Raw genomic sequence first — 17952 nt, 5'->3', positions numbered from 1 at the left:
GTTAACGAAATCGGTTCAGCTGTTCTCGAAATTTGCGATCAGCAACACATTCAGCGATTCATTTTTATATAGAGATTATTGTTAAAGTGTTTTTACCCCAACTACGGCAAAGCCCAAAGGAAGGGTTATCATGATTTTAGCAGGTCACTTAAAATCGAAATTATGGTAAAAAGACCGGTAAAGTGAGAGTTGAACTCGCCATACGAAGGGTTTTATTCGCATATCGCGACCATCTTGAAATTTTTAGTATTTGTTATGGGGGCAAAAGAATATACACATTCTGTGAAAATTTCAACTCTCTACTAAAAACAACCTATTGCAGTTCGCGAGATACAGCCCACTGACGGACGGAGAGACAGCAGAGACTTAGTAATAGGGTCCTATTGGCACCCTTCGGGTACGGACCCTAAAAATTCTTACAAGAAAATCACAACTACACATTACATAGTAATAAAAACAAAAAATGTAGGTAGGTAATAGTTATTTTATTAATTGTGAGTCCAGGAGGTCGTAGTTAGGATGGGGGCCCGTCTTGAATCCCTCGTGGAATGTGTTCATGACATTGTCTGGAACTAGGTACGGAACAACAGCGGGGTCTTTCTTCATCTTCCCCAGGTACGCCGTCTGAAATGTAAGTACATTTTATCGATAAGACATGGATTTTTCAAACGCAACTTAGGGGTAAGAGAAGGCGCCAGACAAGAGCAGACTTCTGCAAGAAATTGTGGAAGATACTTGCCAGTGGACACTTGATCTTAGATACCTATACATATTATTAAACGAAAACAATAGTTCTGGCTAAAAATTTTAACTTAGTTTGGTAAGTACGTAACCTACATACCATAGAAAGGCGGTGGTGAAATCCTAGTAAAGCCCCCCCCCCCCATAAAAGACGCCCTGAGCACGTCCTTAACGATCCCGACGATCTAAATATGACCGATAATGCTTCCTATCTCGTAGGGCTACACTACCCAACCTTATTACAACGTCTTTGCCGGCGAAAGACGAGGATTCGCCCGTAGGATGACGTTGCCCCCGACCTTTAAAATTTTTTTGTTCGAGCCCTAGGGCTCACCCCCAGGCGGAACTTCGCGCTCGCCACCCGCCAGTCAATCCGAAACAACACTAGTAAAGCGGTGATACCCGAGTGGTGTGGTGTGCTGAGACGTCGCCGTCGACCTCTTATTCGGGAGGATCGGAGTTCGACCCGAGCACATACCTCTAACTTTTCGGAGTTCATGCGTTTTAAGCAAATAAATGTCACTTGTTTTAACGGTGAAGGAAAACATCGAGTGAAAACCTGCATGTCTGAGAGTTCTCCATAAAATTCTCAAATGTGAAGTCTGCCAAAGCGGTAGACTATGGTCTATGTCTAACCCTTATGCTAAGAGGTGGGCCGACTAATGGGTTAAGACGAACTACCGTACCAGTAGTTTAAACTTCTCTGAGTCGATTTTTCGATCCTCTTCCTTGAAGCCCAGTAGTCGCTCGAACCACGGCCAGTTCATGTAGTCGACGTAACCGGGCGCATCGCCAGCCAGGTACGGCGTGCCGCGCTCCTTCAGTTGGTTTTGGATGAACTCCAAAGCTTTGTGGAACGCAGAAACTGTCTCCTCTGTGATCGTCTCTGGCGCTTTTACAGTTTTCATAACAAACGTTGTGATCTAGAAATTCAAAACATTCAAGGTTAGGTACCAAAGTTGTTCATGTTCAATCGAAATATAAAATCAGTCAAGTGCGAGTCGGACTTCCACATGAAGGATTCCGTATTATCTGTATGACATTTGTTTTTATTTTTATGCTGGCCATTTGAAGTTTATATTGTTATTGTCAATAGAAATTCAGTAGATACCCGGCAGGAAATATTGTACATCGACAATTAGAAAGAGATAACGGTTTCGTAGAACGTTGTATCTATCGTTGAGACCGACAAAACGTCACATATAGGTATGAGTGACAGGGACAACGCTCTACGAAGCCGAAATCTCTTTCTAAAGGTCGATGTACAATATTTTCTGCCAGCTACTGTACACGTTCTGTGAAAATTTCAACTCTACCTATTACGGTTCACGAGATACAGCCCGCCGACAGACAGACGGACGGGTACGGAACACTATGCGCAACTATAATACATAATACTGACCGGTCCCGAGGCTTCAACGATGATTTTATCCATAGCTTTCCTAACCGGGTCTTTCGGCAACAGCGGCCGTTGAGGGTAGACCTCGTCTAAGTACTCAACAGCTATAAGACTACCGTAGATGCATACATCCTCTTTGATCTCGATTGATGGCACTGTACCTGTAAAGGATTGTCTTTATAAATAAATACCTAAAGTCCGCGATAGGTTGAGAGGGCAATCTGGGTATTGTGAGGCGGGGGGGACGCCCTGCACTCCCGCACGTCACCCGGGTTAGCATGGGGACTGAGCGGGTGTACGGGGCGTTCCCTCCCCGACTGCCGTCTCGACCTGTGGCGTACTATACTTAGTTACTTAGGTATCCACTAGCATGCTGTGGACTAGCTTTCGGCCGCGTGGACTTAGGTTTTTAAAATGCCGTGAAATCTTGATTATCCGGAATAAAAAGGTAGCCTATGTCACTCTCCAGGTCTTTAATTTAGTTTAGTTAGCTGTTAAGTATTGAGTATAACAATAAATTAATGTTACGTGTAGGTACCTATCGACTGTCGACGGCACTGGTGTACGGAAAAACTTATTTAAAGTTTATGAATGCACCAAACTTGTTGTAACCTGCAAATATTCTTCTTTAATAAATAAATAAATACAAATACAATTATATCCATGCAAAAAATCACGTCGATTCGTTGCTCCGTTGCAACGTGATTGCCTTACGAACTAACAAACAAGCACGCTTTCGCATTTACCTATAACAAGTATGGGAAGTTATGGCCCCCTCAGCCAATGATATTAGAAGAAAAGATGGCCTCAGCCCTTGATCGTTTCGGCGAAATTTCACGAAATAGTTTGAGAGCATTACTAACTCTTTGAAAGTTCACTAAACTAAACATACTAGCTTACCAAAAGCACTTTTGCTAGTCAACCATTCAGGTTTCTCAGCCAAACTAATGTTGACGACTTCAAAATCAATATTCTTTGCATTTAGAGCCAGGATAGTGCGTTGTGCAAAGGGGCAAAGTCGCATGCTATAAATTCGCAGCTTTCCATTGTACGGTGGAAGGGGGTCACCTGAAAGAACAAAGGAAAATATACATTATTGGTAGGTATGTAATAGGTAAGGAAGGTACCTACGTACATGTATTTTTAATTATTATGTACCTACCTATCAAGAATCGAGATCCATCTATGGCCAAAAATTTCGTTAAATATCTACTTAAGTGTATTTTCTTACCGAATTTTTGAATCGTTTTAGACATTGATAAAAATAATCCCTACCGTTGATTACTCAGCTCTCATAATATCTTCACCCATGAGGCCATGACCACAGACGAATCCGCATAAACCAAAAAACCTAGCTATAGGTACTTATAGTACGCGACAGGACGAGATGGCAATCGGGGAGGGAACGCCCCACACACCCGCACAGGCCCCGCGCCAACCCGGTGCGGGTGAGCGTGGGTGACGTGCGGATGTGCGAGGTGTCCCCCGCCTCATACCCCGATTGCCATCTCGACCTGGCGCGGTCTATACAATATGTAAATAAAAAATATACTTAGTAAGTAATCGATTGCTTACATAAAACACACAAACAAGTTTTTGCTTTACAAATATCTTCCTACCGAATTCAGACGATACAAAACTACACAACAGGTAACTAACCTCGCTTCAAATGTTTTGTATTGAAATTGATTTTTCCAGCGACAGCTTTAGCCATGGTGCGATACGGCAGCACGAATTCCAACAACTGACCAACTGAGTCTAAGTTCTATACAAGCGCACTAATATAAATGTATTGCGAAACTCGTTATCATTGGTTATATTTGGAATAGGTAGGTACCTAAATATTTTACAAACATCTCACAACATTATAGATTCAAAGTGACTTAGCAATAAAATGGTTACAAAAATGACCTTGATAATCATGCTAAATCGTAAAAAATTGCTATATCATTACGCTAAGTCATAACCGAAAAAAAAACATCGTCACACTAAGTGGGTAATAATAAATGTCAGTTATTGAAAATCATTTGATTGTTAATTTACTTATACCTAGTATGTACGCGACAGGTCGAGATGATAATCGGGGTATGAGGCGGGAGGATGCCCCGCGCTGACCCGCACCGGGTTAGCGCGGGTGTTGTGCCGTGTGCGGGTAGGCTGGGTGTTACCTCCCCGGTTACCTGTCTATATCTCAACCTGTCGTGGACTATACTTACAAATCACTTGTATATTGTTTGACGAGTAACGACGTAAATTCTTCTTTATCTTTTCCTCGACGCTCAACAGTTATGGGTGCTAACTCGCCAATCCCTAGAATAAGTCAACTTTATAATAAGCTCAATGTGCTAGACATACACGCGGACTCACTGGTTAAATTCCGGAATTCAGTTCATATGGCATTAAGTGAATTGCCATAGTAATTTACTTGATGCCATGTGAACTGCTTACCTACATTCGTTTATTAGTTTAGAGTTTATTTATTTATATTATTTATATTATTATTATTTTTTAGTAGTAAAATTACCTGACACATTCGCATGCGGTGATTACTTTTAATTAGCTCGTCATATTATCTTAAAACTTTTGTATTGTTAAATTTGTATGTGATGTATATGATTAGCTGTTAGTGATCCAAATAAATGAAAAAAAAAAAAAAAAAAAAAAAAAAAAAAAAAAAAAAACGACAGAATGCTTCGAGTCTAAGGCCAAAACAGCTGCCAAGAAACTTGGTATCCTGAACAAGATGAAGCGACGCTCCACGCCAAAACAACGCTTCACTCTTTATCTGACTCAGGTTCGGTCTGGCATGGAGTACTGCTACCACCTTTGGGATGGCTCTAGACTCGATAGATCGCCATTCGCCACGCCCGAAGAACACCTAACTGGCGATCAATCACTTAGGTACGCACTGGCGAATTTGCACAACTTACAGCACCGATCGCAATGTCGCCTGCCTATCGGTCTTTTATCGGATATATTTTAGAGAGGGTGCTCAGGAACTTCACAACCTTGATCCTCCTTCACCTTGGACGATCTAGGTTAGATCGTCCAAGTCCTTCACCACTCTACCACAGAACAGCGAGGAACCGTAGGTAAAAGTTGGCATCCTTATGTGGTCGACATCTAATCTACTCGCATGATACATTTTTGCTCAATGTTTGTGATACAAACTACCTACTAAGGAAGGTGAGGAATGCCATTTCCTGCCACGTACTTACCTAGTAACCTAAATAGTTAAATACCTTTAAAGCAAGTGAATAGGTATCTTCTAGGCAAGCCGCTTCAAATTGTGTCAACTCTGAAAGACTCACGATTTAGTTCAACTTTTGAACTAAGTAGCTACATACCACTTTTTTTTCACAATCTACATAATATATACCTCAACCTATATAATATCAAGAGCATGTTTTGGTAGGTATAAGACCCTTAACTATCCTTTACTCTCCTACTAATACTTACCTACGTCAGTTAACGTGTTTTTATTGAGAAAGGAAAAATAAAATAGCTCAAATAATAAGAATAGGTAGGTAGTTAATTTTATTACAAGAAAAACAACTATAGATATTGGTAAAAAATAAAAATGTTGGTAGGTAGGCCGTAGGTAGTTAAAAGTCTACATTAGAAGATCGTAGTTTGGAGTGGAGCCCGTTTTGAATGCCTCGTGGAATGCGATCATGACTTTGTCTGGAACTAGGTACGGAACAACAGCGGGATCTTTCTTCATCTTCTCCAGGTACGCCGTCTGAAATATAAGTAAGTACATTTTTCTTAATAAGACACATGGATTTTTCAAGCGCAAGTTAGGGGGAAAGTCCAGGCGTCAGAATTACACAGTGCAAAAAGGTGACTTCTGCAAGAAAGTTACTTGCCAGTGGATACTTGACCTCTAACCTAATGTAGTGGTTATTGTACGCCATTGCATGGCAGAGTGTGACATGATGTAACATCTCTCTTATACTTACAATCAATATCAATCAATATCAATACTTATAATAAAACTGTAACAGGTCAAATTCTGTACATTGAAGATATTTTGAAATTTTTTTTTCGAGGGCACTCTATAATCGATACTGAACACAAAACTGTAATTTTTTTCATTTTTGTCTGTCTGTCTGTCTATCTGTCTGTCTGTCTGTCTGTCTGTCTGTATCACGGCCGCGCATCACGCTGAAACTACTGAATGGATTCCAATGAAACTTGGTACGATTTGAGGTCATACTATGAGGAAGAATATAGGATACTTTTTATCCCGAAATTCAGCATGGTTCCCGTAGGAGAGGGGATGAAAGTTAAAATGTATACTGAATTGTAATTCATTAACGCGTAGTCCGATTTCATTCATTCTTTTTTTGTTAGAAAGGGGATATTTTAAAAATTGTTCCGTAAATATTTCAAGGTAATCGGGTTTTAACCGACTGTCAAAAATGAGGTGGTTCTTTTTTCTACATCGATTTTTTCGAGGTTTCTGGACCGATTTGCAAATATTTTTTTTAAATCAACAAAAAAGTTTTCGTGGTGGTCACATAAAAAATTCTGGATTCAACTCCTTAATCCTGATGCTGCAGAGTTACTGCCCGCCTGAGTTATCAAGATTCAGGATGTGTTCATAGTGAATTCATATTGTAGGTACCAAGCAACGACTTTATTCTCAGACTTCAAGTCTCAACTCCTCAACCCTGATGATGTAGGGTACAGCACTCCTAAACTATAATGTTTCAGGAACTGCGGATGATGCAAAATTATTTTAGGTACCAAGCATAGGCTACATCATTGAACTTCGGATCCTAACTCCTCAATCCTGATGCTGCAAAGTACTGAAGTCCTAAATCGTGGGGATTTTAGAATTTCTGATAGTGAATTGATATTTTAAAAAAAATTTAAAAAATTGAATCGACTGTTAGGCGGAACGAAGTTCGCAGGGTCAGCTAGTAAATGAATAAATCTAAATCTAAAATCTACATTACTGCACGAGACCGGGAAGTAAGCGTTTCCTGGTCGAGTGTGAGTTAGTCGGCCGAGCCTTGGCGAGGACGTCTATAACACGAGGCCAGAAAGGCAGTTCCGGTCGAGGCATGTATAGGGCTTTTCTTTAAAATGAAACTAGTAAATTATTAAAAAACAGCCCCTTTGTGAAAACAATTTTGGCATAGGTGCCTACTTAGTCAATTTTTGGTCACGCGTGAGTTGTCCATAAAAATTAATGAAATTGACTTAAATTTTTTTGAATGCCGATCGACTCAGTTTCATGTAAGGATTATTTCATTGTATCGAAAGAAAATCGGGACAGCAGAACTTGTTCAATTTTTAGTAAATGTTCTTCATACAATTTGTTTCTAATTCAGTTTCCCTATATCTTCTATGGTTTTGAATTTCCCCATAGTGTCCCAGTTAAAAAACACTCGGTATAGTCCATCACGCTGGCTAAGTGCAGATTTGCGGACTTTAATAGACCTTTGAAAATATGTTCCCGGATGGAGAAATCTCAAGCGTGCAGTGCAATGTTTTCCTTTACCGTTAAAGCAAGTGAGACTTAAACGTACATAACTCACACAGAAAGTTAGGTACCCGTATCCAGGATCGAACCTCGGACCCTCCGTATAGGTCAACTTTTTAACCACTAGGCTATCATTTCACAGGTACGAGTAATTTAAACCCACATACCAGTAATTTAAACTTCTCTGGATCGATTTTAACACGGGGATCTTCTTCCTTGAAGACCAGTAGTCGCTCGAACCACGGCCAGTTCATGTAGTCGACGTAACCAGGCGCATCGCCAGCCAGGTACGGCGTGCCGCGCTCCTTCAGTTGGTCTTGGATGAACTCCAAAGCTTTGTGGAACGCAGAAACTGTCTCCTCTGTGATCGTCTCTGGCGCCTTGATACTTTTCAAGAAAAACGTTACGATCTGGAAATTCAAAACACTCAATATTATTTACCAAAGGACCTTACTTTTCAATGAACTAGCGTTTGGCTGCAATCAGACCAGCTTTCGAGTGATGCAGCCGATGGAGCGCGCTTACCTACCTACATATTGTTGTAAAATCTATGTATGCAGTAGGTATAGATTATGGTTTGATATCTATGGCCAATAGATATTGTATCTGGTAGCTATCTGCTCTCTTTGGTTTCGCCGTCCAAAATGTCGGCTCGTTACTAATGTAATTATCTGTTTATAATTCTATATTAATATAATGTGAGACTAACGCAGTGTTCAATTTAAATAACTCTTGCATCATCTCAGCTCAATTCCACGGTAATCTCCTCATCAAACTAACATTTGCACTGAGGCGCTTGCCTAGAAGATAACTCTCTTAACCCTGTATATGTAGGTAAACTAGTTATGTACCTACCTAATTGTGAAACAAACCAACAACGGTCGGTATCTACATTACGTACTGCCTATACCTACCAATGTACACGTCCATAGCCGACCGCAGGCAGCAGCAGCAGGCTACGACGTGTCAACTGTCAACACGACATTATAGGTACCTAGGTAGGTACTGGTTTCTATGTATACCTTCCGTGGCTAGCGAGACGCGCCGCTTGAAAGGCATTTCATAGAAATATAGCGAAACCAGTAGTGTCGCAGCGACACATCGCCTGCGGCACAGAGTACATTATATACAGAGGATAACCAGAACGCTGGCAAAAACGAAGACAGGTGATAGTAACTACTAATGATTAACTAATATAGCACAAAAAAACGCGAAAAAGTAGACCACTCGGAGTCAATGCCGCGTCGTAGGCAGGGCATTGACCCCAAGTTTTGCACGCTACACATTGCGGGTTTGAAAAATTCGAAATCACTAAAAGTACAGAACGAGGCAAATGGTTATTAAATACCTAAATAAATAAAATAAAAATCTTTTTTATTCAAATAAACTTTTGCAAGTACTTTCGAATAGTCGAATGCATCTACCACTGATTCGGAATGCCTTTCCTACCGAGAAGAACCAGCAAGAAACTCGGCGGTTGTTCTTTTCAAATATTTGATATAGGTAGGGTTGTCAGGCGTCCGGATAAAGCCGGACATAGGTAGGCTTTTTGATTGCGTGTCCGGCCAAAATAAACGGTGTCCGGCTTTTGTTAGGCTTTTTACATTTCGCAAACGAGCGTGGCCGAGCGCAGGCGTTTATTGGTATTGGATTGTGTTTAGGTAGTATAACAATAACGCTAAGATTTTGCTAGGGTTCTGGTTACACCCTGTATACTGGCCTGCGGTAGCTGCCTGCAGTGGACTACGGACCTTTATCGTAATAATACTGACCGGTCCCGAGGCTTCAACGATGATTTTATCCATAGCTTTTCTAACAGGGTCTTTCGGCAACAGCGGCCGTTGAGGGTAGACCTCGTCTAAGTACTCAACAGTTATAAGACTCTCGTAGATGCATACGCCCTCTTTGATCTCAATTGATGGCACTTTACCTGTAAAGAAAAATTCATATTTTACTCTTTAGGAATGAGTATCTGATTATCTACCAACACAGAACATCTCCAAGCACATAAGAATCACGTCATAGAAACATATAATGGCAGTTTACTATGCAATAAAGTGCAATTTAGAACTGCCGCCAAAAATTTAATAAATGCCTCCTTTTTTATTTTTTTCTCATATGAGATACAAATTATGCGTGACGAAGTGAGTCCGGCTTGCTATCATAGATAGGTACCTAACTACTATTCATAATAATTCTGTGTTGCTACTAACAAACTTTAAATATGAGTCGTGGACTGGCCTTTATTGAACGTCCGCCTCAGTCCTCACCCGCCTTTGATACACGTTCTGGACCAAACTATAATATTATACCTTTTTTGACATCAGAAGTGGGATCCTTTTTCATTTGACCACTGAATTGCAAAAACTATTGCATTTTGCTTTTGCACAGATAGGTATTTTTCGTCATACATTTTATTGTTTATATTCTGCTGTATTCGGAGTAAACGTTTTAAGTGTGTTGGAGTATTTCTTAAGAGCTGCTGGGCTAATTTTAATGGAACAGTTTGATAGAAACTCTTTGAAAGTTCACTAGAGCTACTAGCTTACCGAAAGCACTTTTGCTAGTCAACCATTCCGGTTTCTCAGCCAAATTAATGTTGACGATTTCATAATCAATGTTCTTTGCATTTAGAGCCAGGATAGTGCGTTGTGCAAAGGGGCAAAGTCGCATATTATAAACTCGCAGTTTTCCATTATATGGTGGAAGGGGGTCACCTGAAAAAAACAAAGAAAAATCATCATCATCATGATCAACCCATAGCCAGTTCACTACAGAGCACGGGTCTACTCTTTGGAGGGTAGATCGAAAACTTCTATCAAACGTACGTGTTTTACAACGCTCGTCAAAAATAATTCTTTAAAATAGTAAATAGTTCTTTACGCCATAATTAATTCGTGAAATAGTGTTCGGCAATACATAATACTTACAATAAATAAAGTTGTGATCGTGAATAGCTAAGTTAGTTTAGTGCGTCAAAACAACTTGCTTACTTGTGCGCGCGGCAGCCTACCTACAGTCGTTTGAATAAAACAAAGTCAACAATGAAGTGTCTTGCTTGTTCTAAGGAATTACACAAAAGCGAACTGATAAAATGCGTGACCTGTACGGGTACGTATCATTTTCAGTGTTTGAACATGACTTCTACACATTATACTGAACATTATGTAAACATAAAGAAATCATGGCGATGTCCGTCCTGTGAAAATGTTACTTCGAGACGTAAAGGTAATGACACACCTGTGCGACAGCAATTTAGCAGCCCCAATACAATATCACAGCTCGATATGTCCTGCGATGATGTGATGGCTCACGAAGCTAGCGCTATTATCAGTGAACCTCCTCTCAAAAACAGCGATTCAAATCCTTCGGGAGTTATTACCTATCAGCAGTTCGCAGCTCTTCTAGATTCGAAGCTTGAATATATGAAAGCTTGTTTATCAACGGAGATCCATAGCCAGATAAATAGTGCCCTTGAAAAACTGAAGTCGGAATTCACTACAACAACAGATTTTTTATCAGCCCAAATTTATGATCTCAGTAAAGAAGTCAAAAGCTACAAAAGTAAGTATGAGGACCTAGAAAATGAAAAACTTACTTTGCAAAAGTCCATCAACCAGCTCCAAATTGAGCTAAATATCAGGGAGCAGTCTAATCTGGCTAACGACATTCAAATCACGGGAATACCGGAATGTGAAAATGAATCCTTGGCCCATATCGTCACTACTATTGCATCCAAGATAGGAGTCAAAATTGAGGAACGAGATATTGTCAGTTCGGTCCGCGTCGGGCCTAAGCGAGCCGCCGCCGCTGCCTCATCCAGTGCGGCGACACATTCCTTTCGCTCTCGACCAATTGTCGTGCGACTTATACGTCGCGCTACGCGTGATGAGTTTCTTAAAAACGCGCGAGTCCGTCGCGGCTCAACTACGGGAGACCTCGGCCTGCCATCGCACGAACCCCGCCGTTTCTACATCAACGAGCGGCTTACAAAAATTAACAGACAGATCTTCGTTAAAGCGCGCGACGCCGCACGTACTGCGAGATGGAGATTTGTATGGACCAAAGAAGGCAAAGTGTATGCCAGGCGCTCTGAGTCCTCCGAAGTACACCTGCTGCAAACAGAAGCGGACGTCGATAAACTATTCCGCTGTACAAATACTTCTCACATTGATGTATAGTTGTACTAGTCCAATTTTTTTTTTAACTTCAATAACTATGAGTGTATAGGCTATCTTTTGAAAGAATTGTTATTCGGTCTGCGTATAATATATATTATGTCTATTTATGCATACGGATGTTACTATATTATAAGGTTAATTTTCTATGTATATTATTCATGTGAATACGATCTTTTGAAAGAATTGTTATTCGGTCTGCGTATAACATATATATCTATTTATGCATACGAATGTTACTATATTATAAGGTTAATTTTCTCTTTATATTATTCATGTAAATACGATAGTCCTCGTCGCCGTTTGCAAGATACCAATACAAACAGTACAATAATTATTGTTTATATCATTATTCTTTTCCAGTTTGGTTGGGGGTTGAAAGTATTTTTCTGTACTCAAATATTGCATATTACTAAATTGTTAATATTAATTATTATTGATAAAATTTGTTTTGTTGGCCTACTTTGGAGTGAATATAACATTGTAACTTGTAACAACGTTGCAACTTTTTTTGTCTTCGTATATCTTATGTACACATATCGTTGTTTCGTGCTATTATGTTGCGTGCCAATGAAAAATAGTAATGCAAAACAAATAACAGTGGCATCATTTTTGTTTGTTTACATAGTAATAATAATAAGCTCTTGTTTGGATCAGGAAGCTGAAATATCTTTTATTACAATGTTTTGTAGGGTGTATTATTTGGTTATGTTTAAATTTAAAAGGCAATAAATCTAAATTTTTAAAATTAGGTTTATTCAATGCTGGATCACTCTCTACTAATCACGACGAGTTTGCAATGGCTTTAAATTCTCATTCCCCAGATATTCTGGCTATAAATGAAACTTGGCTGAAAGCTGGCGAAGATGCGCGAGCACCCGTTGTCAAAGGATTTAAACTTATTCATCTACCAAGGTCACCTACAGTTCGTTCTCGAGGGGGCGGTGTAGGCTTTTATGTTAAGCAAGGGCTTAAAGTGCGCAAGTGCTCACACCCGTCTGGGCCTGTTGAAGTTGAGCAGATGTGGATATCACTTACTATAAATTTACACAATATCCTTATTGGTACTGCTTACAGGCCGCCTTGGCTTGATGTGGATAAATTCTTTGATACTCTATCAGAATCCATTTTGTTCTTTGCTAAATTTGATGAAATTATATTGTTAGGGGACTTTAATATTAACCTTTTAAATAATACCAGCAGCAGTTTTCAAAATCTGAATAATTTTTTGCGTTTCACTAATCTTAAAAATTATGTTACAGAGCCCACGCACTTCACGGCTCACAGTGCAACACTTATAGACGTTGTCTGCGCTAACATTCCAATTATTAATCTCAAAATCAATCATAACCCTGAACTGGGTGGACACGCGATGATTTTAGCTGAGGTGAAGATAAAAAAGCCTAAAATTCCTTCGAAACGCGTAACCTATCGTCCTATTAAGAACATTAATATGATAGAATTTAATAAAGATCTTGAGAGCGTAAATTGGAATGCGATCATCAATGATAGTAGCGTTGACAATATGGTGGTTTCATTTAATAAATCAATTTTGGACATTTTTGATAAACACGCGCCTTTAAAAACTTTTATAACAAAAGACCAGTTTTGTCCCTGGTTAACTAGTAACGTTCGCTACATTATGAAACTGCGTGATGAGGCACACACAAAATACAAAACGCTCAAGACAGATGCGAGTAAAAGCGAATATAAAGACTTAAAACATCTCTCTCATATCAGCGCCATTTGTGAAAAGAAAGCTTATTATGATCATCATATAAACGCACACTTAAAAAATTCAACTTACCTTTGGAAGAATCTGAAAAAGCATGTTTTACCTAATTTTAAAAGCACTGGTGATTTGCCAGAACAATTCGATAACCCTGATGTAATAAATGACCATTTTCTGAACATACCTGGGAATAATGTAATTGACGATGCTTGTTTGGTGCACTTTGGTTCGCAGAAATTTTTAAAAGATAGTAGTTTTCAAATCGAGACTGTAAATGAAAATGTAGTTGCAAAAAACATACTGATGATTAAATCGAATGCACAAGGAATAGACAAAATTAACATGGATATGGTTATTCTTACATTACCTACGACTCTTTCTGTTATCACAGCTATAGTTAACAAATCAATACTATCCTCGAAATTTCCTTCCCTCTGGAAAACAGCCTTAGTTCTGCCTTTGCCAAAAAATAATAATCCTGTAGATGTAAAAGATTTGCGACCGATAAGTATTCTTCCTTATATTGCTAAGATTTTGGAAAAAATAATCTACAACCAGGTCATTAAGTACTGCGAGACCCATAATATTTTACCGTATTTTCAATCGGGATTTAGGAAAAATCATAGTACATCTTCTGCCCTGTCTGACGTAATTGATAATATACTCACTTCTCAGGATTCTGGTAAGGGTAGTATTCTTGCATTGCTGGACTTTTCCCGAGCATTTGACTCGATTAATTTAAAACTTATGCTCGCTAAACTCTCATTCTATGGTTTTTCTTCAACTACAGTGCAATGGTTCTCTAGTTACTTACAGGATAGGATGCAGCAAGTGGTTATTCGAAAAAATAATGGAAAGGATTTGCTATCTTCTTTAAAACCTGTTGATAGGGGCGTCCCACAGGGCTCCATACTAGGGCCTCTTTTATTTATATTGTATTCGGCTGATATAATTAACTGTATTGAAAATTGTCAATATCATCTATACGCTGATGACCTTCAATTATATATTCCTGTCAACCATCAAGATGTCAGTAATGCAGTTGACCAGATAAACAAAGTCCTTAATAACATTTCACAGTGGTGTCAGCAAAATGGTCTCATTCTTAACCCCCTGAAGTCTAAATTCATGGTTATGGGTACAAAGAAGCAAGTTAGTACAATTCTTGCCCACCAGCCAAAATTATGCATTGACGGAGTAGATATAGAACATGTCAATGAAACTCGAAATCTTGGCCTACGCATGGATGAAAACCTACGCTTCGAAAACCACGTAGCTGACCTTGCTCGGAACTGTTTCTATAGACTAAAAGTGTTGTACAAGATTCGGCCTTACATTAATATTAACCTTAGAATTAGGCTTTGTGACACACTAATATTGTCGAAATTAAATTACTGTATAACAGTTTACGGTCCTTGCCTTTTCGGTAAAACATGGCGATTACTTGAACGCATACAAAATGCATGCGCTCGTTTTTGTTTTCCTATTCCACCAAGATCTCACGTCACTCCATTTTTAAATCAAAACAACTTGCTAAAAATGAAGAACAGATATAATCTACTTTTAGGTACTTTATTATTTGGTATTATCAAAACTAAGCAACCTGAGTATCTGTACAAAAAGTTAGTATGGCGCGAGCCAACCTTTGGACTTAGATCGACAGTGCCTCCATTATTGACGCCACGCCACAGGTCTGCAGCATTTCGTGGCAGTTTTAAATACCTTGCCACGAAATGCTGGAATGACATCCCCCCACCCTTCCGTAACGTTGGCTCCAAATTTGCGTTCAAAAGATTATACCGTGCTCACCTACTAAATATTCAAAAGTCGGTAAGCTAGTTTGTGGCAGTCCAAACAACAACATCACCCCTAAATTAACCCCTAGATTAATCTATAATAGCAGTAACATAAAAATAAAGAACAAAATTTTGACCTATTTTTATTATTTTATTTTATTTTAAGTACAAATAAATAATGATGCTACTAACCAGGACTTCCCTCGTTTGGGCTCGAACAGAAAACCAGCGTTGTGGTTACATCGTGTAACCACAACATTCAGCTGAGTTCGGGCCTTTTCGTTGGCACGACACATTTTAGATAATAGGTACCTATTAGATTTTAAGGAATGTTTTTTTTGTAAATATTTGTGTTTGTGTTTATCATGTGTCGGATCAACTAATAAACTTCTATTCTATTCTATTCTATTCTATTCTACTCTCAGTATGAGAAGGGTTTGGCCTTGGCACACAAAGAAAAATAAACATTATTTTTACAATAAGACGTGTGTACATTTTTTTATCAATTTATATCGCGATCTATCTATTGCCAAAAATTACGTTAAATAATCGATTAAAAGAAGACCGAATTTTTCAATCGATAAAAATAATTATTCGATTAACGAATTTTTCAATCGATTTTAAGCATCGATAAAAGTAATCCCTATCGTCGACCACAGACAAACAACCATAAACCAAAATAGCTAAGTTCTTGATGAAATAAAAAATATATATAACTAGGTATAAGTATATGAAAGTGGAACTGGAACATGGAATAATAATTGAAATTAGGTAGATTTTACTCACTTTAATAGACTACCTATTAAAAACAACCTTTTATTTTACAAATATCTTACCAGACGTTATAAAACTAAGTAGATTGGTATTTGGTAGGGAGTACGGACTAAACTAAAGTACCTACCTATTAGTCTTAAAAAGAAACATAGATACTAACCTCGCTTCAAATGTTTTGTATTGAAATTAATTTTTCCAGCGACAGCTTTAGCCATGGTGCGATACGGCAGCACGAATTCCAACAACTGACCAACTGGAGACAAAATACTATACGAGCGCACTAATATATGCATTGCGAAGCTTAATGTAGTCGTTATCATATTATTATTATTTAGGTAGGTATTTATCTGGTAGGTAGCAAATATTATTTTACAAATCTTACTAAAATCTCACAACATTCAAATGACTCATTACTTAGCAATAAAGACTATAGTGGTGAAAATAATATGACCTTGCTAATCATGCTAAATCGTAAATAGGTATTATACCTACCTACCTCAGCTACCTATCTACGTTTGTCTACCAGTCGGTAGGTACCATACTTGCTACATTATACAAGTCATAACCGAAAAATATACATATAGTATGTAGGTACCTATCTAATAATATTAAGCATGTAAAACTGTTTGTCACTTTTTCACGGCCGTAATTGTTCAAAGTTCACGGTCGATTTTGCAGAAATCCGAGAAGTAATAGTTTGGATACTTATCGGAAACGACATATATCATAGGTAGGTATATCCCGGAAAATCAAGAGTTCCCACGGGATTTTCGAAAAACCTTAATCTACGTGGACAAGTCTCGGGCATCATTTGTGCACGAAGTCTGCACATCCGAACTTGGTCAGCGTGATTGGCTGTGGAGTACTATTTGTATATTCTGTGCTGTGGGCGCTGTGGCCCTCCACATTCTGGGAGGAGACCTATGATAAGTGTTTTTAAGTACTTGTTATCATTATCAAAATCGGTTCAGTACTCACCACAAATAAAAAGCGACAATTAATTGTCTAAAACGAAATTACTATAGTACGCGACGCGACGATCGAGATGGCAATCTTGTTGTGGGCTCTTCTCAGACTTGAGCGCGTTTGGAACCCTCGCAGCTTAAGTTTTAAATAAATAATAGGTACGCAATTAATGATCACCACTATTATTTATCATTAAAAACAATTATTTTGAGACTATCAGTAAGAGTAACATGTTGCCCATTCTGAATAAATCATTTGACTTACAGAAGTCGCGCACACCGGCACAGTCCCCGCACTAACCCGGTGCGAGGCGTCCTGCCGCCACAAACCCCGATTGCCATCTCGATCTGTCGTGAACTATACATACGATACATACGTATGACCCTTCTATTCGGATATCTAACCGCACTGCGGTTTTACTTATCATATCGTTGCGTTTGACTTGACGACAAACTTTGATTACAAGTTACAATTCAGTCATTGAACCTATTTTATTTTTCTCCGTTATCATAAAGGTCAAATAATACTACCCATCAAACACGTCTACTTACGGGCTTTAACCAGTCGAGATATGAAGTAGGTACCTATAAGACTGGTGTAAAAGGTAAAACTCATATATGTAATTGAGCCTTATCCTTTTACTCACAAAATAATGCGGGTTATTTGCTCACTTGACAACATACTATGTTTTAAAATTGTTTGCGATAAAATCTCAAATATTATCTCCATTATCACCATTATTTTATAAAGATAAATTAAATCACTATAATATCTTTTCAAACAATATTTTTGATAAGAGCAACAATTATTCAATTTGTTAAAATAAACAAAAATGGGTCACATTGTAAAAGAAATTAAGAAAAGACAAGAAA

The 17952-nt window shown here is 38.6% G+C and overlaps 2 protein-coding genes across 4 annotated transcripts; both read right to left on the bottom strand.

Moving 5' to 3' along the window:
• Nucleotides 1–470: 470 nt before the first annotated feature.
• Nucleotides 471–4467, bottom strand: LOC117988604 (pyrimidodiazepine synthase-like). Of its 3 annotated transcripts, none has more exons than XM_069502995.1 (5): nucleotides 4357–4467; nucleotides 3041–3208; nucleotides 2144–2301; nucleotides 1428–1664; nucleotides 471–624 (listed from the first exon to the last, which is right to left on the bottom strand). In XM_069502995.1, exons 2-5 carry the CDS (start codon nucleotides 3162–3164, stop codon nucleotides 481–483), a joined length of 663 nt encoding a protein of 220 aa, XP_069359096.1. In that variant the 5' UTR covers nucleotides 3165–3208; nucleotides 4357–4467; the 3' UTR covers nucleotides 471–480. The 3 variants fall into 3 exon arrangements, with proteins under 3 accessions (XP_069359096.1, XP_034831654.1, XP_069359095.1); XM_034975763.2 differs by lacking the exon at nucleotides 4357–4467 and adding an exon at nucleotides 3800–4032; XM_069502994.1 differs by lacking the exon at nucleotides 4357–4467 and adding an exon at nucleotides 3303–3449.
• A 1184-nt stretch (nucleotides 4468–5651) lies between these two features.
• Nucleotides 5652–16455, bottom strand: LOC117988602 (pyrimidodiazepine synthase-like). Its single transcript, XM_034975761.2, has 5 exons — nucleotides 16275–16455; nucleotides 10184–10351; nucleotides 9407–9564; nucleotides 7802–8044; nucleotides 5652–5882 (listed from the first exon to the last, which is right to left on the bottom strand). Exons 1-5 carry the CDS (start codon nucleotides 16432–16434, stop codon nucleotides 5754–5756), a joined length of 858 nt encoding a protein of 285 aa, XP_034831652.1. The 5' UTR covers nucleotides 16435–16455; the 3' UTR covers nucleotides 5652–5753.
• Nucleotides 16456–17952: the final 1497 nt, after the last annotated feature.

The sequence above is a fragment of the Maniola hyperantus genome, chromosome 14 (genome assembly GCF_902806685.2).
Source record: "Maniola hyperantus chromosome 14, iAphHyp1.2, whole genome shotgun sequence".
Taxonomy (NCBI): domain Eukaryota; kingdom Metazoa; phylum Arthropoda; class Insecta; order Lepidoptera; family Nymphalidae; genus Maniola; species Maniola hyperantus.
Note: the sequence above shows the minus strand (reverse complement) of the source record. Positions and strands in the feature narration are given on the sequence as shown.

Excerpts from the sequence above, each read along its gene's own strand:
- LOC117988604 (XM_069502994.1), bottom strand. The coding sequence starts at position 3,396 with ATGTCTAAAACGATTCAAAAATTCGGTAAGAAAATACACTTAAGTAGA. Across the intron at positions 2,302-3,040 it reads GACTAGCAAAAGTGCTTTTG|GTACAGTGCCATCAATCGAG; the intron begins GTAAGCTAGTAT and ends AATCCTTTACAG. Across the intron at positions 625-1,427 it reads CAGAGAAGTTTAAACTACTG|ACGGCGTACCTGGGGAAGAT; the intron begins GTACGGTAGTTC and ends CTTACATTTCAG.
- LOC117988602 (XM_034975761.2), bottom strand. The coding sequence starts at position 16,434 with ATGATAACGACTACATTAAGCTTCGCAATGCATATATTAGTGCGCTCG. Across the intron at positions 9,565-10,183 it reads GACTAGCAAAAGTGCTTTCG|GTAAAGTGCCATCAATTGAG; the intron begins GTAAGCTAGTAG and ends TTTTCTTTACAG. Across the intron at positions 5,883-7,801 it reads CAGAGAAGTTTAAATTACTG|ACGGCGTACCTGGAGAAGAT; the intron begins GTATGTGGGTTT and ends CTTATATTTCAG.